The 25,304-nt window shown below is 43.9% G+C and overlaps 1 protein-coding gene across 1 annotated transcript in view; it reads right to left on the bottom strand.

Moving 5' to 3' along the window:
- The window catches only part of hace1 (HECT domain and ankyrin repeat containing E3 ubiquitin protein ligase 1), a 106,843-nt gene that overhangs the window by 48,772 nt on the left and 32,767 nt on the right, over window positions 1-25,304 (bottom strand). The window contains exons 12-18 of the mRNA XM_075464650.1: window positions 23,345-23,649; window positions 16,192-16,260; window positions 15,974-16,061; window positions 10,558-10,669; window positions 8,503-8,600; window positions 7,311-7,398; window positions 7,076-7,225 (exon numbers count right to left, since the gene is read on the bottom strand). Of these exons, the coding sequence (XP_075320765.1) occupies window positions 7,076-7,225; window positions 7,311-7,398; window positions 8,503-8,600; window positions 10,558-10,669; window positions 15,974-16,061; window positions 16,192-16,260; window positions 23,345-23,649 (910 nt within the window). The remainder of the gene's footprint in view (window positions 1-7,075; window positions 7,226-7,310; window positions 7,399-8,502; window positions 8,601-10,557; window positions 10,670-15,973; window positions 16,062-16,191; window positions 16,261-23,344; window positions 23,650-25,304) is intronic.

Below are 25,304 nucleotides of genomic sequence, written 5' to 3'. Positions count from 1 at the left end.
TAAAAAGAAATCTGCATGCTTTTTACTAGGATTTTCCATTTGAAATTATATAGGCTTAGAAACCTTTACTTATGAACATTATCTTTAGCTATTAGACATTTACTACGTAGGTTAAAGGATAAGACCGGTTTTTTGACATTGGGCCCTTGATTTCACATTATAACATGATGTTCTACTCACCCCTGCTTGTTGTTGAACATTTGGAGCTGTTCCGAAGATATTCGAGAGGCGTCTGGCTGCTCTCTTGCGATATTCGGCCATGAAACGGTTTCCTATGGGCAAGCTTATACAGGCACAAACTATGCTGTTTATAATTTATTAATTACTGTACATTAGCACTGATAACGTGGAGGTGCGTCGCTTACTTAAAAAAATCCGGGTTATTGTAATTTTGATTTTTTTTGTCATAAAGTGGGTGTTACTGACGTCCTCGTCGTGCTACTGCCACAGACAGCCCACAGACCTGCTGCCTATTTATTCATTCGGCTAAAATTCAAAATTAGTAACCCGGATTTTTTTAAGTAAGCGACGCACCTCCACGTTATCAGTGCTAATGTACAGTAATTAATAAATTATAAACAGCATAGTTTGTGCCTGTATAAGCTTGCCCATAGGAAACCGTTTCATGGCCGAATATCGCAAGAGAGCAGCCAGACGCCTCGCGAATATCTTCGGAACAGCTCCAAATGACCAACAACAAGCAGGGGTGAGTAGAACATCATGTTATAATGTGAAATCAAGGGCCCAATGTCAAAAAACCGGTCTTATCCTTTAAGTAAGCTTAACAAAATTATGTTTATAACCATTGTAGTTTTATAGCCATTGTTGTGTCAGAATTGTATTAGGCTGTCTCGAGACACCCACCATAACCCTCTTGAGAGTCCTAGCAACCACCAGACTCGGACCCACTGGACTTCTTCACCTGCGATTCGGATCAGCCACGAGTTCAGATCCGATTCGAATGGGGGAATGTAGCAGTCACAGTGCCGTGTGGATTAAGAGTTTTCAAACTTTGACAAAACCAACATTCCTGTGGGGGATGTTTACGTATGTGGATACAAACCAGATCTTCATTTTCTTTCCACAAAGGAAAAAGAGACAGAAACTGCCTAATTTACGTTAACCTTCTACCCTCTTAAGAGCTTTTGGGGAGTCGAACTCGCAACAGACGCTTGCAATAAAAATTGGGATAAACTCTAACGAACAAAGAACTCACTCTTGGAAAAGTGGGACACTTACTATCTTATCTGGACCATAACTCGAAAGTTGACACTTTAACACCCCTTTTCACCAGCAAACCGACCAGATGGCTACATACGAACTGAGAAGACTTCATAAGACTCACTTTTAGTCGAATCTTAAAACTATATTAAATGTGTTTGATAACCGTATACAATTTCTTTCAGGTTTCCAGCTTGATCACAAGACGCATATAGAGACAATTTGTACGATTCTGGCTTAAATATTGACGAAGAAACAAACTTGTTGGAAAATGCCCAACCTGCCTGATGGAACCACATTGCCCCCTAGTGGTCTGCAGTGTTGATTAGTTGAACATTTAAATCCCCGAGGACTCAGTAAAATGGACAAGATATATGCAACTATTAACTTCTAACGATGTCCCTTCGGTATCTATTTGGTATTTGTTTGGTATCCCCATTGTTAACACAGAAAATTAATATTGTGTGGTTGCCTATTCATATGTCACAATTTTATAGATATCCATCTGAATTTTGAAGTCATAATTGTCTTTATCATGTGTGTTATTTTGATGTCTTTATATCACAAGTCTATGTTATATCTTTAATCTGCATATCTTAACAAGTTGTGGTGTTTTCAGAATCACAGAGACAAATGTTCTATGAGACGGAGTAGAATTTCTTTGTCTCATCCAGAAATCCCCACATAAAGGCTGATCGCCTTACACAGACACACAGGCAGACGTAACCACAGTTCAGGCATTTCATTGGCTAAAGAGTAGTCATTCTAAGTCGTCATGCTCCGCCTCCGAGAATCAAAACCCAGAGCCCGCGAAAAACTCTCTCTTGTTGTTTTCCAGAAGCACGCTCAGATTTTGACACAGAGAGCAGAGGAGAGAACAGGTCAGAGAAGAACAATGGAGAATTGATCAGATGAGTTGCTCAATTTGAAGAGCACGGAAAGATGAGAGTATGAGCCGTGGAGAAGACGACGGAGGGGAGGAAGGAGAAGGACGGAGCAGGACCCAAAGAAAGACGAGGAAGACCCGAACAAAGAAACAGATTGAAATACTCTGAAGATGCACGTTTTACGTGTTTTTGTTTGTCCCTCGCCATCCACGTCCTTCTATGTCGCACGTCCTAACCTCCGCTGTTTCACGCCATCATCACCTTTTCCTACCAAGAAGCCAACTCCAAGCAACCTTTTATTAATCTTCTGTGAACTTAAGTTCACTTCATCAGAGAAGCAACGGACCCACTGACACTCAGAAGATTCGATCATCTAACCACAGCCCTCGGCACCATCGTTCCCGTTTCCCAGTGAAAGAACCAACTGAGAAGCTAAAAGGTCAGCCACCACAGCCAGGAAGGCCCAGAGAGCGGAAGAGAAGTCCCCTGGGACCCCGCGTGGCCGCTGCCGTGTTCCGAGCTGACTAAGCAGAACTTCAGCACAGTAAGACCGACCCGTTTTCACCTTAAAGTGGGTTTGATGGATGTCTCGAGGCTTTCACAGAATGATAAATTAATCCGAAATGTCAGTATTTAGCGTCAAATAGTCAGCCAACCCAAACTATTTGAATAAATCCAGTATCTCTCCATTCCCATATTTTATTTTATATTCACTAAGTGTTTTATATAATCACCCATATTCCATGCATCTCCTGTTTGTTTAAAGGTTCATGTCTAAGATCATATCATTGTAATAAACAGTTCATATATCTATATATATGTTATAATCACAGATTGTGTCGTATGCTTTCTTTACGTAATGTCTGTCCAACCAAACGAGAACTTCACGAAAGTAGCGAGATATGAGACTGATTATTAATTGAAAGATTAATTTAACATACCAGGATCGTAAGATTTTGAACAGTTTTCCTCCCTGACTGTGACTTAAATTAAGTTAAAACCTAGGTAGGTGGTGCCCTGAATTCGAGGTAAGGTTTATTTGAGACTGTAAGAACATCTCATAAATCCTTATATTTAATACGTATATAAATACCCAATAACGCTACAGTATTGTGTGTGGGCGGAGCAAAATGGCTCAGTGGCGCCCCCTAGAAATTTTCAAAAACCCCTATGCATTGGGGTTATTGTGTGCTCGTACGTACGCAATGGGAATCGTGCGTGTGGGCAGAGCTGCGCGACTACGGCGTCCAGCGCATGCCCAACGTGCGCACCTCCAACGTACGCACACCTCGGTCCCGCTCACAGCTGCTCGCAGCTTTCTAGTTATCTTACTTTTCCTTTTATCTGCCCTGGATCCTCGAACTCTCACTACCTCCAGGCGCTCTCCTGTTCATGAAACATTAATTTTGCCACAGACTTGCTATGGCAGCACTTCAGTCTACAATCCAACATCCAATGACATCTCACCCTTCTGGATTACGACTGTTGGCCTCCCTACACATTGTTTAACACATGTGATTCCATTGTTCTCTTATATGCTATTGCAGCAGCTCACTATATTTTCCTCTTCAATTTTGATTAAGCCCTCTGTGAATGTTAAACATGGATATTATTTTGGCAATGTTCCCTGACATGCGTTCATCACCCTCATGTTGTTAACCTCTGGCAACGTTCACCCAAACCCTAGACCTTCTACTGGTGACGCTACTCCCATTCCTTCCGTTTTAACATTTAATGTTTTTTGTGATCGCAAATAATTTGGATTTTTACATGTTAACATCCGCAGTTTGTTGCCTAAATTTGATCAAGTAAAATCTTGGGTACAACCTACTAATCCTGATGTCTTAGCTATCTCTGAAACATGGCTTAAGAAAAGTGTTACAAACCGACATCCTAATACTAGGTTACAATGTCTTTTGCCAGGATCGAGCCACTCAGGGTGGGGGAGTGGTTATCTTTGTAAAAGAACATTTGTAATGTTCTGTATCTTAGTCTAAAGCTGTCCTGAAACAATTTGAATAGTTAGTTTTAAAACTGAATTATCAACAAACTTCTCTCTTTCTGTTGCCGGTGGTTATAGACCACCCTCTGCCCCTGCTTGTGCACTTTCATCGCTCAGTGCACTTCTGGCTCCTCATATCTCCTCAGAGTTTGTCCCTTTTTGGTGATTTGAATTGGGACATGTTTAACCCTCCTGTCTCCCACAGCTGCCACACTGATCGACCTTATTCTAACTAATACTCCATCTAATTATCAATCCGGAGACTTCAGTCAAGACCTGAGCGATCACTGCGCATGCATTCGCTCTGGCCTCTCAGTCAAACGCCCACCTACGATTGTATTCAAACGCTCTCTGAAGAAGTTTGATATCCAGGCCTTTGTACATGATGTGGCAGCCGTGAACTGGGAGAGAATGAGCTCATCCCCTCGATGGATGATGCCTGGTCTTATTCATTCGGCACTACTATTGATAAACATGCCCCACTGAAAATATTCCGGACTAAGAATCACTATAGCCCCTGGTTCTCCCCTGACCTGGCTGATTTGATCCGTCATAAAAACGCATTATGGCGGAGAGCCAGGTCCTCTCAGTCTCCTGTTGACTGACTTGTCTTCAGGCAATGTAGAAATAAAATCACACAGGCAATTAGGTCAGCTAAAGTCAATCACTTCAAGGAGAACTTCTCATCATGTGGCGCTGATACCAGTGCCCAAATTAGGGCAACCGGTGGAGCTGAATGACTACAGACCGGTGGCTCTGACATCTCATATTATGAAGACCTTGGAGAGACTTCTTGTTCGTCGCATGAGATTGCAGGTTGCTGAGGCTCTTGATCCCCTCCAGTTTGCCTACCAGAAACACATAGGAGTGGAAGACGCGATTCTGTACATGTTGCATCGGGCACATGCTTATCTGGATGTGCCTGGTTCATATGTGAGAGTCATGTTCTTTGACTTCTCCAGTGCCTTCAACACCATACGGCCTCCCATACTGAAAGACAAGCTGCTCGGTATGGGTGTGGCCCCCTCCCTGACATCATGGATTATAGACTATTTGTCTGCCAGACCACAGTATGTCAGGATGGGGAAATGTGTTTCTGGAACACTGGAATGCAGTACTGGGGCTCCGCAGGGTACTGTTTTGGCTCCTTTTCTTTTCACCCTGTACACATCAGACTTCAGGTACAACTCAGAGTCCTGCCACATACAGAAGTATTCTGATGATACGGCTGTTGTGGCATGTGTGCATGGTGGACAGGAGAAGGAGTACAGGGACCTTGTGGAAGCCTTTACTGACTGGAGCAAAAAGAACTGTTTGCTCCTGAACACCACCAAAACCAAAGAGCTGGTGGTGGACTTCAGGAGATCTAAAACTCCATACCAGTCAGTCTGCATTGATGGAGGGGAGATAGAGACTGTTCAGACCTGCAAATACCTGGGGGTGGTGCTGGATAATAAACTGGAGTGGTCTGCCAACATAGAATCAGTGTACAGGAGGGGCCAGAGCCGTCTCTTCTTCCTGAGACGGCTCAGGTCCTTCAGTGTCTGCGGTGATATGATGTGCATGTTTTATCACACTATCATTGAGAGTGCACTGTTCTATGATGCTGTCTGCTGGGGGAGACAAACTGTAGGCGCCTGGACAAACTGGTGAAAAAGGCTGGTTCTGTTGTAGGCAGAAGGCTGGACCCTCTCAGTGCTGTGGTGGAGAAACGGATGAGGAGGAAGTTAGATTCTGTTTTGGAGAACAATAAACATCCTCTCCACAGCATCCTGCAGGACAGAGGAGCAGCTGCAGTGAGAGGCTGCAGGACTGAGAGCTTCAGGAGGTCCTTTGTTCCCACAGCCAGAAGGCTTTTTAACAGGGACTGCTGAGTTTGATGTTTTTCTCAAATTTATTCATTTATGTATTTAGTCATTTATTATTATCATTATTAGGGACCGAGCAGTGAAACTGCAAGGCTATTGTATCTGTAAGGATTATTATTATTATTCTTTGCAAAAGGTGCTCGAAAACTCATGAAATTTTGCGAGCACCACGTGCCAGTCGACGACATGAAAGAATCTAAATTTTATATTTTTGGGAGTCGCTCATTGACTCTGTAGCGCCCCCTACGAAGCATAAAAATGGTCCCCTTAATAGGATTAGTTTTGCGTGGGACGACGAATTTCGGTACACTCATTCATCATGCCCAGGCGCACACCTGCTGGTGGTTGGAAACGTCTTTTTTTTTCCACATCTCGCATTTCATCGAACTCCTCCTACATATTTCATGCTAAAATCTTCAAACTTTGCCAAGTTACTCTTAAGACATGGGGGGGGGAAATCATGGAGAAACTTTTTCAAACCTCAAAGGGCGTGGCCGTGGCGACGCCTCAAATTTATGACTCGCCATAAAAAATTTAATCGCTTATAACTTCCACATACAATTCAATCTGTCCCAAACTTCATACGGTCATTGCTGGACCCAGTCTGAACGCGCACATATAAAATAGTGATATCCACCTACAGCGCCACCTGCTGGTGGTCGAAAACGTCTTTTTTTTTCGAAACTTGCATTTTATTGAACTTCTCCTACAGATTTAATGGTAACAGCTCCAAACTTGGCCAGATTACTCTTAAGACATGGGGGGAAAGAATCATGGAGAAACTTTGTCAAACTCTGAACGGTGTGGGCGTGACCAGGCGGTGAAAATCATGTGATGGCGTTTGTGATTTGAAAGCCTTATCATCATCGCAAGGTCATGAAACTTGGCACACACGTCCACCCTGATGACCTCGTACGTATGTAAAGGGTATCGTGTGTGGCCGGAGCAAAATGGCTCAGTGGCGCCCCCTAGAAATTTTCAAAAACTCCTCCGCATTGGGGTTACTATGCCAGTTTTCTCCAGTTTTTGGTTGAAAAGCAAATAATTGCAGACATCGTGAAAGTCACAGCGCTTACAAACATTCCTGTGTTCTTTACCCAGTATGTGTTTGTAGAAAGATCGGGTGAAGTAGATGTTGACCAGCTGTCGGTGATACAGAGCCAGACCTAAAATCTGACCTGCAAACTGGAAGTAGTTCAAATGGTCTGGGTTCACTGAAGAGTTGCTGTTGGGCTGAAAAGTCGTACCTATGGAGGAAAAATACAAACTACCATTTAACATGGTAAAGCTCAGTTTTTCATGATGAATGTTATTACTGTTAAAGCCATGTACCATCAGCTGACTGAGTAAAAAGAGCATAGTCTGGGTTGATGATCTCATTTGACAGGATGTCAAACCACTCCCGAACCACACCCTGACCCTGAAACACAACAACAACTCCATTTTTGCATAGGATCACATGATAAATGGGAACTTGAAAACTATTAATATTGAAACAATTATTTGTTTAGTCAATTTAATTCAGTCTATTCAGGGCTCTACAGTGCGACTTAATTTCTCAATGGTCAGAGGTCGCACCGGTGCGAGGGGAAAAACAATTCTCTGCAACTCTGTGAGCCTCCCTTTGGTTCAACAACAGACACACATTAGGCCCATATCGTGGTCTAAATCAATCAGAGATAGTTAAGGGGGGGACTCTCCTCTGATTGGCTGTGGTCCAGATAGTCCTGTACGTGTGAAAATGCGTGTGAGAGAGGTGGCCTCGGCCCATCTGATCTAGAGTTATCGAATGATAAGAAGAAAAGAACGATTGACAACTTCTTTGTGAAGAATGTTAAATTAAGGCCCGACTCGTCCAAAAGTCAGAACCAGGGCTCTCAAGTCTCACGCATTGAGCGTGACAGTCAGGCTTTAAGGTCTTTTGTCCCGCAGTCCCGCCACGCATTATATTTCTCACGCTGAAAAAAATTATAATATATATTTCTCTGGCGTGCCGCGATCGCTATGGAAATGGCAGGAAACAAGCACGTTTCCCATGAGTCAGAGCAGAGCAGTTATTCATAACAACATCACTAATAATAATATTATCAATGAAAGACCCCCATTCCTGCAACCCGTCCAACCCAACGGGGGGGTTAAAAAGTAGATAGCATTATAAACTCTTGATTGGGGAAGTAAATGGTATTATCTTTTTATTTATTTTAGGAATTTATGCTGCCTCAAAGAAAGCATTTGCTGCTCTTGGTGACCAGTGTAGGAACTGGCTGGAGTCCTTAAAACCCTTATTTAATTAATCTTGAGATGTTTTAAGTTTAAATTTCAGTCAATATTGCCTAAAAAGACAGGCAGCTATTTTTGAAAAAAGAGTGAACCTGTAAAACTGCGGTGTTGAATGTGATGCGGTCGAAAATTTGGGTGCACCTAACTTTTGTGCTGGTGCAACCACGAAAAAGAGTTGGGCGGACCAGTGCAAAAAGTTAGTCTTGAGCCCTGCTATTAGTGCAACATGAAAGTAGAAACTCACCATGCCCTCCTCACCATGGAAGCGAACAGCAATGCCCTGTTTGAGTTTCTCATTGGTGGACTTGGAAACCATCTCACAGCTACTTCGAAATATGGAGTCTGTGTGTAGAAGCAGAACACTAGGATTAGTATATCCTATATTTACTTATGAATATACACATACACATCTATGAAATAATTGGAAATTACTTTTATTGCTTCTGTGTTGATAACACAAACCTCCACAAAAAGCTTGGCAATTATTGAGCTGGCAATCAGAACTTCAGAAAATAACATTTCACTAAATCTTGCACCATCCAGAGGAGTCAGATGAGGTGGCTGGGGCATCTGGCTAGGATGCCTCCTGGACGCCTCCCTGGTGAGGTGTTCCGGGCCCGTCCCACTGGGAGGAGGCCACGGGGAAGACCCAGGACACATTGAAGAGACTATGTTTCTCGACTGGCCTGGGAACTCCTCGGGGTCCCCCCAGAAGAGCTGGAGGAAGTGGCCGGGGACAGGGACGCCTGGGTTTCTCTGCTCAAGCTGCTGCCCCCGCGACCCGACCCCCGGAGAAGCGGAAGATGATGGATGGATGGATCTTGCACCATCGAGTATCATTACTTTACAACGACAAGCTAACTTTAGCTTGTTAAAATAGTGCTTTTGGCTTATCCCCAATAAACAATTAAACCTAACACATTTGTTAGGGATGTCACCAACTGAGGTCATTCATCTGTAGAGTCATTTGGACTTTGCTCTGAAAGTCCATAGCTTCCTTCCCAGGTAGCCACACCTGAACCACTCAGTAGAACTGGGACTGGTTGCCCACGCTCTCTTTGTCCCAGAACTCTGCTGAGAGCAGAGGTCACACAGCTCCACAAAATGCTAATTCCAACAGGACCAGAAGAAGAGACCTAAATTCTTATTCTTGAGAGCAAAAGGAATTTACACCAAAGACGCCTGGACACAGCTGGACACAGAACCGTTTCCAGGCCTTTTCTGAGACTGAGCAAAGACTGAGCATTAGCATCAGTGCCACACAGCTAAGCATAGAAGATTCTTGTTCTGAAAGTGAACTGTATTGACTTAATAATGAATAATGGAAAAGGAAAATAAGGGAAACCCTAACCCTAACAATGTTGAATACATTTTTCCAGGGAGGTGTTCCAGTGATGTCTGCTTTTATACCCCTACCTTCCACATACCCTTTCCTTAAGGATCACAGCACCAGCCCCTAACCATAAGTCTGGATGTCCATGTCACAATTTGGAAAACTAAGTATAAGAGTTTTTAATAAACGTTTAATCATTTTTCTTCTTCTCTCACTCCTTTTGCAGCACATAACACACACCTGTATGGACCCTGTGTCTGTTACAGACTTCAAATACAACTCAAACCACAGTTTCCCACGGCTTCCTGAGTTACTCCAGGACCACTCCAGGACCACTCCAGGACCACGTCAGCACACGCAGCAGCTACCAGCCGGGGCCTGAGGTGTAGCGTGCAACCCCCCTGGCTCCTACACCAAACTCCATGGCGACTGTTCAGACGCATAGGAGGGGAGGCGCTGAGTAAAAACTCACACCCTAACCTCTGAAGTAAAGGTGTGTGTTCTGAGCACAGAGCTGATGCAATGCAGAAGACAAAGGTCAGTGCAACTGTGCATGTTACATGCTACATTACTGTAGTTTCTGTAGGAATGTTTCATTCCTTAAAGGGTGTACCCATCATCCTTTTCAGATTCAAAGCACTGTTGGCATTATGGGATGTACTGGTGGCTCTTGATGTCATACCAGCTGAACTTGCTTGAACATGAGTGATACAGCAGAAAATCACATTTTTATGATGTTCATGAAATGTTTTTAGCATTAGTGTGATCCTAGAAAGACGAGAATATTTATACAGAACACAAATCAGCACATGTTCAACTTCAGAACAAGTTCTTTTAACATGTTCTGTATGTTTCAAGCAGCTACGCTCAGGAATAATGAAGCAGAAAGTCTATTTGTGCCCAGACTTGATGAAATGAATTGTTTTATGTTAATAGTGAAAGTGTGCTGTTGAGGACAACGGGTACCTCTGTGAATGAGCAGGATGTCGCTCTCATTGACTGGACGATGAACCATGTCTGAGTCTGGCTGACCGGCCAGCAGATGCTCGTAGAACCACTCCGAACGATCTTTGAATGGCTGAAGGGAAAACAAATACTTCATACAACAGTGCACAACACCAAACTAAATGAATTACCACTTTAATATGCTCTCAACTCAGATAGTTTTCAGTGCTGAGACACTCATCTTTAAAACAGGGATGAGGATCGACTCTATTTGCATTACATGTGCTTATTTTCCCTGAGTGCTGCAGATAGACTAAAGGAACAGCACGTAAGGCTTTTCCCTTGGGGTTGCAGGGTGTACAAGAAATGAATCAGAGATTTAAACTAAATTCATCAGGTTAAAGTCTGTAATCAGAACCGGGGCCCACTTCCAGGTGAGCTATAATACATGGGGAATGAGGCATGAATGCAGCAGCTCAATTAGAAACGCTGAAGAGTGAGTGAACAGCAGCATTTCCATTTATGAAGCCATAGAAGTGGAATTTTAGTGTTAAAGTGTTATTGCAATGGATGGAAAGCTGTGACATGTTCCATAAAATCTCTCAGAAAACAAAGATAGATGCCTTTTGAAGCCAGAGAACACACATCAGCAGGGTTCTGAGATGATAAAGTAGTAATGTACAGTATTTTATTCACTATATAAGCTGACTTCCAACCCACACATGTTCCTGAACACCAGTCCTGCCACATGGTTCTGGCATTCCATGTATGCCGTACCGGCCTGCATCTTCCACCCTGCTGCTGTGCTGGACTGTCTCTGCACAGCCTGCACCCGGGGTCCTGTCTGGTGGGCTAGATCCTGGCCTCTATTGCTCTTGTGCTCAGGGCCTTTTCTTGAGCTGCCTTGATTAGGGCCTTTGTACTGTCTTTCAGACCAGCCTTTTCTAGTCACTGATAGGATATCAGCCACTTCTTTAGTTGGCCTGCGCTACACGCCGAGCAGAGGCTTATCCTCCATGATGGTTCCTCTTCCTCCGCCTCTGGGTTTCAGAAGCCCGAGACACTCACTTAGCAGTTCACTGGGGGCCATCACTGGGAGCCATCACTGGAGGCCATCACTGGGAGCCATCACTGGGGGCCATCACTGGGAGCCATCACTGGGGGCCATCACTGGGAGCCATCACTGGGAGCCATCACTGGGGGCCATCACTGGGGGCCATCACTGGGGGCCATCACTGGGAGCCATCACTGGGGGCCATCACTGGGGGCCATCTTCGTGAAGAATTCCCGGATATTTGTTGTTTCGTTCCAGACCAGGGGTCGGCAACCCGCGGCTCCGGAGCTGTATGTGGCTCTTTGATCCATCTGCGGCTCCCTGTGGCTTTGGAAAATAAATAAGTTTCTACTTTAAATTGATTTTATTTTTGTTCGTTAGTTTTTAAATGTAATTCTAAATTTGATGATTATGGTGATTTTGTAACATTGAAATAAAACGTGTTTCATTTTTCCTCCATTGTGCAACACCCACCGCCACGCAATTCATTGAGCTTTAAAATGTTGTTTTCTCTGAAGCAGTTCATTGATTTCAGAAATGCAACACCCTAGGTTTTTTTAAACATAGAATAGAGGTAAAAAAAAAAAATCTTCATTTTAGATGTTTCGAAGGGTTTTGTGCCTCTGGTGTTTGCTTTTCTGTGGGAAACTCGTACAAATGGCTCTTTGAGTGTTTCAGTTTGCCAACCCCTGGCCCAGACAGTGGCTCTGACGTTCACTAGCCTTCCGCTTAGTGTACAATCTCAGTGTGTTGGACTGCACCGTGAGGAGCTTTCTTGCGTTTACACCAGTGACACCATCTCCTCCTCTGGCCAGGTCATTATGCCAGCGAGGTATCTGATGACTGGCATGGCGGGGGACTTTGTTCTTCCCATTCAGCTGACTCTGCAGGACCTGCCTCACTCTTTGCAGGTACTTGGTTGTGGATGACTTCCTTGCGGCCTCCTCATGGTTGCCATTAGCCTGTGGGATCCCAAGGTATTTGTAGCTGTCCGGATTACCTGCTATGACGCCCTCTGGTAGTGGGTTAGGGTTCAAATCATTCGGCTGCATTTATCTAGTCTGAATGACATCCCAATGGCCTTGCAAAATATCAGTATCAGTGAGTTGATGTCTTGGATATAGTATGATGTTGTCCATGTAGAAGAGGTGGCAGGTGGTTGCTCCACTTCAGAGCCGGTATCCATAGCCCCTCCTTGTGATGATGTGGCTGAGAGGGATCTGAGGGGGATCTGAGGGTAACAGCATGGTGGACAAAGCATCTCCTTCATAGATACCACACTTGATGTTAGCTTGTGCAATAGGCTTGGAATTGGTCTCCAGCCTTGTCTTCCACAGTCCCATTGAGTTTTTGATGAAGGCTCTTAGTGTCCTGTTGATGTTATAGAGCTCCAAGCATCTCATGATCCATGTGTGCGGCATGGAGTCAGAGGCTTTCTTGTAGTCAGTCCAGCCAGTGTCCAGATGTGTATGTTTGATCTTATAGCGTTGTTAGAGTGACAGTTTATCTTGAAGCAAAGCATCTCTAGGATCACTACAGCTGTGGTGTACATCACCTAGATGAAATTACATGGCTGCAGTATTAATCATCATCATCGTTGTATACTATTGCTATAGATGGATAACAAAACTAAATATTATCAGCTGACAAACATGTTGGAAGTTGCAGTGCAGCAGAGAGGAACATTTCTAAGGTCACCATCAGTGGGTTGGAGTGCTGGTTTTTTAGCTTGGCAACATCTTAGCTGATGAGTGCACATGCACTCAGGGGCAGGTAACCCCAGGAATTCACTTATAGACAACATGGACAGGAACTCGCAGCCAGCAGTTCAACATCTGGGGTGCAGAGACACTCCTTCTAAGTGACATGTCCAGGATTACACCATCTGTTGTTAACCAGCTCCATTGCTGTCCATTTAGTCGTAAAGCTAAGGAGAGAAGTGTTAGAGTTGTTCCTGCAGTCATTTTTGGGTGAAAAAAATGATCGTACCTTCCTAATATTCCTGCTGTATCCTCATCAGGGGTCCAAGCTTGTCTATTTTATCTGCCAGTGATCTAACACTTCCCATGATTACCAAGGGAAGAACCCTAACCCTCTTTCACCTTTTTCTCCATTTTGTTCCTGCTTAGCACCCTAGACCTTTATATATTTATTTATTATTGTTCTAATATGCAATCATTGCAAACATTTTAATTGAGCTACATGACAATTTGAATTTCCCCACAGGGGATGGATAAAGTATTTTTCTATTCTATTCTAGACATCTCCCCTTCAACTCATCTTGATTTGAGATCTAATTCCGGGCATTACTGGGGCTTTGGAAAGCTCAGTTCCAGCAGGTTAACAACTTTCCTGTTGCCATGATTATGCTCCATAACAGATGTTAAAAAGTTATCAGCAGAAATCCCTCCAGCAGCACAGCATCAAAACCAGCACAGAAAAGAGTTTCAGAAATATAACCTTTCACAGAAAAAATTTTTTTGGTGACATTTATGCAGAGCCAGGGCTCTAAAGTGCGACCTATTTTCTCAATGGTGCGACTAAAAGAAAATCTGAGGTTGCACCGGTGCAACCACCCGTTCGAGGAAAAAAAAAAAAAAAAGTCTACGCGACTCTGAAAGTCTCCCTGTGGTTCAACAACAGACACATGTTAGACCCATATCGTGGTCTAAACCAATCAGAGATAGTGAAGGGCGGGACCCTCCTCTGATTGGCCCGTGTACGTGTGTGTACGTTTGAACACGTGCATCCTGTAGTCAGACAGAGAGGTGATGAACTGAAATTAAAAGGGGTAAAGTGTATACATTTACAAGAGAGTGGCTTGAGCAGCCAGGGTGTTGAGGGGGTCCGTTTTGGCGACCTCAGAACCGGGTCTCTGCTCTTTGTGGATGATGTGGTTCTGTTGGCGTCGTCGGGCCATGACCTTCAGCTCTCACTGGAGCGGTTTGCAGCCGAGTGTGAAGCGGCTGGGATGAGAATCAGCACCTCCAAATCCGAGACCATGGTCCTCAGCTGGAAAAGGGTGGAATGCCCTCTCCGGGTCGGGAATGATATCCTTCCCCAAGTGGAGGAGTTCAAGTATCTCGGGGTCTTGTTCACGAGTGAGAGACGAATGGAGCAGGAGATTGACAGGCGGATCGGTGCGGTGTCTGCAGTGATGCGGGCTCTGCACCGGCCCGTCGTGGTGAAGAAGGAGCTGAGCCAGAAGGCGAAGCTCTCGATTTACCGGTCAATCTATGTTCCTACCCTCACCTATGGTCATGAGCTGTGGGTAGGGACCGAAAGAACGAGATTGCGAATACAAGCGGCCGAAATGAGTTTCCTCCGCAGGGTGTCTGGGCTCTCCCTTAGAGATAGGGTGAGAAGCTCGGTCATCCGGGAGGGGCTCGGAGTAGAACCGCTGCTCCTCCGCATCCAGAGGAGTCAGATGAGGTGGCTCGGGCATCTGGTTAGGATGCCTCCTGGACGCCTCCCTGGTGAGGTGTTCCGGGCCCGTCCGACTGGGAGGAGGCCCCGGGGAAGACCCAGGACACGTTGGAGAGACTATGTTTCTCGGCTGGCCTGGGAACGCCTCGGGGTCCCCCCAGAAGAGCTGGAGGAAGTGGCCGGGGACAGGGACGTCTGGGTTTCTCTGCTCAAGCTGCTGCCCCCGCGACCCGACCCCCGGAGAAGATGATGGATGGATGGATATATACAGTATATATATATGTATATACTGTATATATATGTATATATTTAACCCAACTACAGGAGTTGGCCATCCGAGGGGCATGTGACTGCAATGGAGGATAGTCCATAAGACATTGAGCCATGAAAACACTTGCAATTTTAATTTAGATTTTCTTTTTATTTTATTTATCTTGAGATGTTTTAAGTTTAAATTTCAGGTCAGTGAAGCACTTTAAGCACCAACACTTTTTCAGTAAGTAGTTAGTAAGTTAAGTTCAGTAAGTTTGTAGAATTGTGCTTCAAATAAAGAACTTTATTTTGACCAGATTGCTAGTTAATAGACATATATGGACAGCGATTTTAAAATAAATAAATAAAGTGAACCTGTAAAACTGCAGTGTTAAATGCAATGCAACCAGTGTAAAAAGTGAGTCTAGAGCCCTGTGCAGAGCTGGTCTGACTTGAATCACTTTTGTTTCTCCACTCCACATGGCCATTTTGTTGTGAAAACTGTTTTAGAGAAATGAAGATGACAAATGTGAAATAACTGTGTGTGTCATCACTTCTGCCTCCTTTTCGTGCACTCATTCATTACAATTAAGCTAATGAGAGTGAGTTATTTCACTGACAGACACAGAGTCAATACAAGAGAGAAATACCTTCACCGGTGCTCTAGACCGGCCAATTGCTGGTGTATAAGGTATCATGTCTTACCTGGCCCTTAATAATATGCATGAACCGTGACATCAACTCTGGACACTCCAGCAGGAAGTGGAAATGGTTAAAGATTATCTTTGGATTCCTGGAAGAGAAGGTAAAGAGATGGGAAAATGGGAGAGCAAAACAAAAGTAAAAGAAATTAAGAGAAACATTAGCGGCTTGATCAATATACAATCTCTAATGTATCAGGGGGCAGATGTATACTGACTCACCTGGTTACAAAACACTTGAGCACCTCGTCATGCTTGCAGACAAACTCTATAAAGTGGGGCGATGTCATTCTGAGTGAGAAAAGAATGGGAAGTGAGAAGAAAAAGACATGGACATTCGGAAATTCACTGAATATAATATTAGTTCACAACATAGGATATTAATTATCCAATAATCTGACAGGGAACAAGGTAAAAAGGGTTCATTCTAAGCAGCAATCAAATAACAGCTCCTCTATTGCTTGTACATTCAGTATCTTCAGTGTTCTAACTGCATGAATATGGACTTGGACAAAGTTTCACACAACAACATAAGTGGGAACAAACAGGAGGCAGACGAGACATGGCTGATCACAGGGCCTCAAATGAAAAGATTACTCTGGATGAAATTTTTTACTATATGAACGTGACTGTGACATTGGGCCAGAGTACACAGTTTGTCTATGGATAAAGCAGACATTGTATCACAAGAAACAAAAGTACTGGTGGTGGTATTGGTGGAGCTGCGTCCAACTGAAGCATACAGTTATTAGTCCCTGTCACTCCACAGTGACTACCAAAGAATGCTTGACACATTAACATGAATCAGAATGGTGATATGAAATATTGCTTAGAAAAAAGTGACTCAACTTTGGTGTCGTACCTCACTTGATGTACAGTTCAGTCTCCCCCAATGACAAACCATGGCCCTCTAGGTCATCATCATGTATCAATGGAAGCATGCAGAACATTTACATAGATGTCTGAATTACAAAGAGCTATCTCTTTAACAGCTAAAGAAGCAATTAATGTTACATAACTTAAGTCTGAAAACTGCTTTATTCACAAATAATGAGCATGATAATGCTGTTGGTTAGAGCAGGGTATTATCAACATTTAACTGAAGCATTTCTTTTATAGATGGTGGGGGATATTGGTTAGGCAGTGCATTAAACACCACAGTACGTCAGTGGCAGCAGGACTTGAGTAAACAGAACAATAACATCCCATCACAATTGTTATTCTACGAGTTGCTGATAGAAGCTTCCATTAATAATATCCGGGTTTTTTTACGACATTTTCATTGTGAATAATGAAATTCTTCCTTCTACGGAGGCACTATAGAATGTGTGCTGACCAGCTGCATCCCTCGGGCAGCTGCAGTGCCTCGGACTTCAAGTCTCTGCACAGTGGTGACCACAGCGGGAAAGATTTTCAGGACATCACCCCACCCCCATCCAGGATGTTGCACAGAAACTCTGCTTGACTAGAGCTCACAGGATCCTCAGGGACCCCACAAATCCTCACCATGAACTGTTCTTCTTGCTGCCCTCAGAAAAAAGCTCCCGCAACAGCTGTGCAACAGCCAGACTCCAGGCTGCTGAACTTTCAATTTCTGTTTTCAATTCAACTGGCAAAGTGTAAGCTGCTATATTAACACTTAATTTATATTTTATAATCAATCCTATCTCTATACATTTTCAGTTTTATTGTACTCTCTTGTACAATTCCACTGTTTCTGGAGCTACTGAAACATAACTTTCATTAACAATCTGTTGTACAGTGGCCAATCCTGAATGACAAATAAAGTCGAGTCTAAGTCTATATTACAGTTATTTTCAGCACTATTCAATTGCAACATCCCCACTTTAAAAGAGTAACAATAATAATAAGTAGCAGTAGCAGTAGCAGTAACAGTAACAGTACTAGCAGTTAGTGCTGGGCGGTATGACCAAAAATACATATCACGTATTTTTTCACGGTATCACGGTTTCACGGTATATCACGGTATTCAGCGGGACCATGTCTTTGGCTATGTGGACAGTGATCGAATTTGTAATCTCGTTCCACCATTTGCTTTTCCTGTCGTAGGCAGTCCCTCTAGCAAACGTGTCTTGAAGTGACATTTGGCTGCATTCCCCCCGTTGTGTAATCAAATACACCGGTATGGCGGTATATTAAAAATTCATATCATAACGAAATTATAAACCGGTATTCGGTGTGAACCGGTATACCGCCCAGCACTACTAGCAGTAGTAGTAAAAATAATAATAGTAGTAGTAGTAGTAGCAGCAATAGCAGTAGAAGTAGTAGTAGTAATAATAATAGTAGCAATAGCAGTAGAAGTAGCAGTAGTAATGATAATAGTAGTAGTGGCAGTAGGAGTAGTAGTAGCAATAGCAATAGCAATATCAGTAGTAGTAGTAATAATAATAGTAGCAATAGCAGTAGAAGTAGCAGTAGTAATAATAATAGTAGTTGTAGCAGTAGGAGTAGTAGTAGCAATAGCAATAGCAATAGCCATAGCATTAGCAATAGCGGTAGCAGTAGCAGTAGTAGTAGTAATAATAATAGTAGTAGTAGCAGTAGGAGTAGTAGTAGCAATACCAGTAGCAGTAGTAGTAGTAGTAATAATAATAGTAGTAGTAGTAGCAGTAGTAGTAGTAGTAGTAATAATAATAGTAGCGATAGTAGTATAAGTAGCAGTAGCAGAAGAAATAGTAGTAGTAGTAGTAGCAGTAGTAATAGCACTAGCAGCAGTAGTAGTTGTAGCAGTAGGAGTAGCAATGGTAATAGTAATAGTAGAAGTAGCAATAGCAGTAGCAGTAGTAGTAATAGAAGTAGTTGTAGCAGTAGGAGTAGCAGTCGTAGTAGTAGTAGTAGTAGCAATAGTACTAGCAGTAGTAGTTGTAGTAGTAGGAGTAGGAGTAGCAGTAGCAGTAGTAGTAATAGAAGTAGTTGTACCAGTAGGAGTAGCAGTCGTAGTAGTAGCAATAGTACTAGCAGTAGTAGTTGTAGTAGTAGGAGTAGCAGTAGCAGTACTAGTAACAGTAAAAAAAACAAAACACGATGGCGGCGCATGTAGACACAGTGGCTTTGTGCTCTCACTTCCACTGCTTTGTTTTGATATTCGTTATGTACGTCCTGTTCGTTTTAACTGCTTTTTGTCGAGCTAACTTCACCTACAGAAGAGGGCTTCCTGCTTCTGAAGAGTGCAGACGTGTCTCTGCTTCCTCCTGCTGCTTACTGGTTTATTTACTTTTAAATCATTCTACTTCTTTCCACAAGTCTTGGGTATAATTTTATTCTTTTATTCTTTTTCTTTTAAAGGTGGGGTAGGGGATCTTTTTCTGGAACATTTTTTTACATATTGCTTGAAATACTCTTCACACCCTCATTGCAACCAATTAATTAAAAGTTTTGACACAAATACGAAATTTTTTAGTGGCCTCTAGAACGTACAATCTAGGAAAAACAGTATCCAATCATTGTGAACGGACCGTTCACAATGATTGGATTCTGATGCCGTCTATCAAACTGCAATCTGCTCCTCCCTCCCCCTCCTTCCCCCTGTGCGCGTACCCTGCTCCGTGAACGAATTACGCGTCCAGAAGCTTGGCAGGAAGCTAAACTAGAGCCAGCTTGGCTAGTACCTAGCATTATTAAACGTATAGTTAGCATATACTAAATGCTAAATACTAAATACGGCAACGATCGATGCTTGCTGTTAGAACAGCGCTCGTGCACCTTCGTGCTCGTGCGCGTTCATGTACTCTAGAGGCGTGCCTTCGGGGGGAAAGTGAAGAAAAGGGTTGGGACTTTTTACCTGTGTATTTTCAAAATGCAGCTTCGCTGGACTCAAAATCCAGGATCTCCTACCCTACCTTTAATTGTATATTTGTAAACGATATTAGCCCTCCTGTTTACAAAGAGAATCGGACAGAAAAAATGTCTCCTAACCCTGCAGTATCAGTGAGCTGCACACAGTGTGAGCGACTCTCTGTGAGGATAACACAGCTCGAGAAGAGGATTGAAACGCTGCAAGACATTCGTAACAACGAGGAATTTATTGACTCTATTATAGCTCCTGTGCAGGCTGTGGAGCCTTCATGTGTCAAAGGACTAACTCAGATCTTTCTACACGGGATCACAGCTGATGTGGAATCTCACACTGCAGATGGGATTAAGTTCATTGATAACTTTAATATCTTTTGGAACTGTAAGGAGCGTTTCAGACCTGATGGCGTGCATCCCAATCGAGCTGGATGCAGATTACTTGGTGCACACTTACGTCATGCTGTTGGGACGGCAAACCCAAACATGACTGTACCGATTAGAGTGAAGGGCACAGCAGCGAGGCAAACAACCCCCAGCTCTCCCCCCTCACCAGACCCTTTACTCCACATCACCCAAGGTCTCCAAAGGATGTCTCTATCCCAGCCAGGACTCCAGCGACCACCATCTACACCATCTACGACCATCAAACTCTTGAACATGCTGTCTTTAAACAACTGTCCTCTTACCTCCACCAGAACGACCTCTTGTACCCCCACCAGTCCGGGTTCAAGGTGGGCCACTCAACTGAGACGGCCCTCCCAGCAGTAACTGAGTCCCTCCAAACTGCTCAGCTAACTCTCTCTCCTCTGTCCTGGTTCTCCTGGACCTGTCTGCAGCATTTGACACAGTGAACCACCACATCCTTCTCTCTACCCTGGAGGGAATGGGTGTCTCTGGCTCTGAACTCTCCATGTTCTCATCCTACCTGACAGGTCGCTCCTACCAGGTAACACTGAGAGGGTCTGTGTCGAAGCCACGTAGGCTCACCACTGGGGTTCCCCAAGGTTCGGTCTTGGGTCCTCTTCTTTTCTCCCTCTACACAACTCTTGGTTCTGTCATCCACTCCCATAACTTTTCCTACCACTGCTATGCAGATGACACCCAGCTGATTCTGTCTTTTCCCCCCTTCTGACACCCAAGTGGAAGCACGCATTGCTGCGTGCCTGGCAGACATCTGAGGGTGGATGTCGATGCACCACCTTATGCTCAACCTGGACCAGACTGAGCTGGTGTTTCTCCCGGGGAAGGGCTGCCCGTTCAGAGACCTGGCCATCACCATGGATGACTCCGTGGTGACGCCAACTCGGACTGCGAGGAATCTGGGTGTGACCCTGGACAACCAACTGTCGTTCTCGCCAAACATGGCATCAGTGACCCGTTCCTGCCGATTCCTCCTCTACAACATCCAGAGGATTCGCCCCTTCCTCACCGACAAGGCAGCACAGGTGCTCATCCAGGCTCTTGTCATCTCCCGCCTGGACTATTGCAACTCCCTCCTTGCTGGCGCCCCGGCTTCTGCCATCAGACCTCTGGAGCTGGTTCAGAAAGCTGCTGCTCATCTGGTGTTCAACCTCCCCAAGTTCTCCCACACCACTCCCCTTCTCCGCTCTCTACACTGGCTCCCTGTAGCTGCAGCATCCAGTTTCAGACTCTGGTGCTGGCCTACAGGGCAGTGGAAGGAACAGCTCCTTCATACCTCCAGGCTATGGTCCAGCCCTACACCCCCGCCCGACCACTTCGCTCTGCGACATCACCTGTTTCGTTCCAGCTTCTTACGCACTTATTTGTTTTCTAAATTGTCTTCCCATTTGTCTCGGTACCTAACTTATTGCCCTTACTCTAGCACTAGTTATGCTCTTAGCTGTTTGGTTTGGGAAGGAAATGCACTTATGACTTCTTGTGACCTGAAGTTCTTTTGCCTACCGATGTTGAACACACTTATTGTAAGTCGTTTTGGATAAAAGCGTCTGCAAAATGAACGTAATGTAATGTAATGTAATGGACAGTAACAACACCAGGCAGGCATGGATGGAGGTCCAGCACCTCACCAACTACAAACCCGGCATTAGAGCTGCTGAGGGCGACGTTGTGCTGGCAGAAGAACTCAACCTCTTTTTCGCCCGCTTCGAGACTGAACCACCAGGAACAGCTATGTCGCCACCAGCGGCCGGGAATGGCCCCACCCACACGGTGGGGGTGCACGAAGTGAGGCGCACGCTGAGAGAGGTCAACCCACGGAAAGCAACGGGCCCTGACGGGGTCTCAGGACGGGTGCTGAAAGACTGTGCGGAGCTACAAGGCAAACAGGTCGACAGAGGACGCCGTGAAAGCAGCGCTACACACAGCGCTCACCCACCTGGAGAAACAAGTAAATTACACCCGTCTTCTCTTTATGGATTATAGTTCAGCATTCAACACCATCCTTTCCCACGGTCTCGTGAGGAAATTGCTGAACCTCGGACTGCCTCATTCCACATGCCTCTGGATTTAGGACCGTCTGTCAGAGCGCCCACAGAGGGTCAGGATTGGCCCCCACACCTCCCCACGCCTCACACTCAGCACCGGTTCCCGTCAAGGCTGCGTGCTAAGCCCCCTGCTTTTCACCCTCTACACCTCAGACTGCACCCCCATCCACACCAGCAACACCTTCATTAAGTATGCGGACGACACCACAGTGGTAGCTTGCCTCACTGGAGGTGATGAATCCGCTTACCGGGATGAGGTGCAACGGCTGACAGCGTGGTATAGAGACAATAACCTGCTACTGAACACATCCAAGACAAAGGAGCTAATCATTGACTTCCGAAGAAACAAAACAGACATTCAGCCCATTTTTATTGGTGGGACCTGTGTGGAAAGGGTCAGTGATTTCCGCTTCCTGGGAGTCCACATAGAGGAGAAACTGACCTGGGACAAGAACACCACACAGGTGGTGAAGAAGGCACACTACACTTTCTGAGAATCCCCAGGAAGAACAATATCAGCCAGAGACTGCTTGTGTCTTTTTACCGCTCCACCATGGAGAGCATACAGGGCCATCAAAATCAGGACAAATAGATTCAAAAATAGCTTCTTTCCAACTGCAGCCTGCACCTTACTTTTCGTTGTACACGTTACAATGACAATAAAGAAAATCTGAATCTGAATCTGAGAAGTGGTAGTAGTAGTAGTAGCAGTAGTAATAGTAGGAGTAGGATTAGAGTAGCAGTAGTAGTAGCAGTAGTAGTAGGAATATCAGTAGCAGTAGCAGTAGCAGTAGCAGTAGCAGTAGTAGTAGCAGTAGTAGTAGCAGTAGCAGTAGCAGTAGCAGTAGAAGTGGCAGTAGCAGTAGGAGTAGGAATAGCAGTAGTAGTAGTAGTGGTAGTTTGTTGTAGTGGTGGTATAATAAATAGAACAACATTAGAGCCCCTGAAAAATATAAATGCACTTTTGACACAAGATAAAGATAGAAGTTCTGGGGCTTTATCAGATTATATCACATTCGAAGCTTAACAATGTCTTTGTTACGTTACAATTTTACACTGAACAAACGGTTGAGGCTGGAATGCTGAGTACTGACCCTTGTGGCATCTGACACGAGCAGCACAGATAGAAGGCCTGAATAACAGCACTGAGTCGACTGGCAGTCATGGAGATCACATCTTCCCCATCGGTGTAGGCATCTGCTTCCATAACAAGCTGACGGTCCAGCAAGGTGGGAAGTTTTGGTGTCGTGTCGGAGTGGTCAGACTCACACTTTTTAAGAAGCAAAGAAGCTATCTCATTGCTGGAGGAGATAGAAGATGGGTTTTTTCTGTTCCTTTCCAGTTCTGTGGATATGAGCACCAGCCACTCATCCAGTGAGTGCCAGAGTAACTCCAAGGGCTGTAGAGACAAAAACAGAAAAAAGTTATCCAGAGTTATCCATGGTGAGATTACACATGAGATCATTTCAGTTTCTTTGAAAGACTTTGATAACTTCTCAATATTATCTGGGACTGAGCTTGTCTTTCAAGACACAAAAAGCTACATCAATTTTGAAAATGTACAAAAAATTTTATTTTTGGCTGATCTAGAAAAATCGTTTTGTTTTAATTGTACTTTGAAACAGGAATATCTCCCTTTGAGACAGAATATCTCCCTTTGAGACAGAATATCTCCCTTTGTGACAGAATATCTCCCTTTGTGACAGGAATATCTCCCTTTGTGACAGGAATATCTCCCTTTGTGACAGAATATCTCCCTTTGTGACAGAATATCTCCCTTTGTGACAGAATATCTCCCTTTGTGAAAATATCTCCCTTTGTGACAGAATATCTCCCTTGGTGACAGAATTGTGACTATGGAGCAAGGAAAACTATGACAGGTTAATACTGAGTGCTTGTAGGACCTAAAACATGGACAGTGCAAAATGTTTAAGTATCCAAGTGTTTTGTTATCCAAGTACATAAACTTAATGTGAAACTCAAAGAGTTACAATGGCAGATTTTTTTCTTAACTAACAATATTGACAGGCAGCTTTCTAGGACTGCCTTCTATCCCCTTTGTTATATTGCCCAAATCAAAAACACCCTGTCCCAGAGTGATGCACTTTAAGATTGAACTACAGCAAATCCTCATTAATGGGGTATCCCAAAAAGCCCCCCAAAAACCTCCAGTTGATGAAAAATGCTGCAGCACAGGTTATAATGAAAATTTGCAGAAGAGATCATAGTTCTCCAATGTTCACTTTTCTTTATTGGCTCTATTTTCAATCTAAAATAGAATTAAAAAAAAATCACCAAGATCATAGTGATTAAGCTCTATAATTTCTTAAAGTATAGTATATAGTCGTCTCATAGTGCGATATTTTCCCAACAGAGCCCTTTGCTCTCAGACTGCAGGTTTACTTGTGGTTCCCAGAGTTTCTAAAAGTAGAATGGGAGGCAGAGCCTTCAGTTATCAGGCCCCTTTTTTTGTAGAATCAGATCCCAGTTTGGGTTCAGGAAGTAGACACTGATGGCCTTAATATAGCACGAGGTATGAATGAGTATTTGTGTGAATGGGTGATAAAAGCATGTAAAGAGTGCATGTAAAGCATTTTGTGGACCCTTGACAAGATCAGCCTTACACAATAGTGAAGTAGATCAGGCCAAATAATATGATTAAAGAAATAAACACAATAGTGACAGAACAAAAATTGGCTTCTTTGCTGATGATGCAGTGGTCTTTCTCTCTTGCCCAACAGACTCCCTTCCTGTCTTTACTTGATACGCAAACTATTCTGAGTAGTTACATAAACTAAAAACTCATATCCTAAATTTCCATTATAACACCCTCCATATCTCTCTTATAGACACCAAAGTGACTGGAACAACAGCCCATACATAACCAAAATGGACAAAATCAATTACAGAGACTTCAATGAAAGAAGTTTTAGCAGACATCAACAGATGGACCTTGAAACCTTACTTAATCATATCTTGATTAATGGATCAAATAAAAACAAACATTTTACCGAAAACTTCGTATTCATTTCAGTCAGTGCCAGTTGAGAAATC

Source organism: Odontesthes bonariensis, chromosome 5 (assembly GCF_027942865.1).
Source record: "Odontesthes bonariensis isolate fOdoBon6 chromosome 5, fOdoBon6.hap1, whole genome shotgun sequence".
Classification (NCBI taxonomy): domain Eukaryota; kingdom Metazoa; phylum Chordata; class Actinopteri; order Atheriniformes; family Atherinopsidae; genus Odontesthes; species Odontesthes bonariensis.
This window is presented reverse-complemented; position numbering and strand designations above follow the sequence as displayed.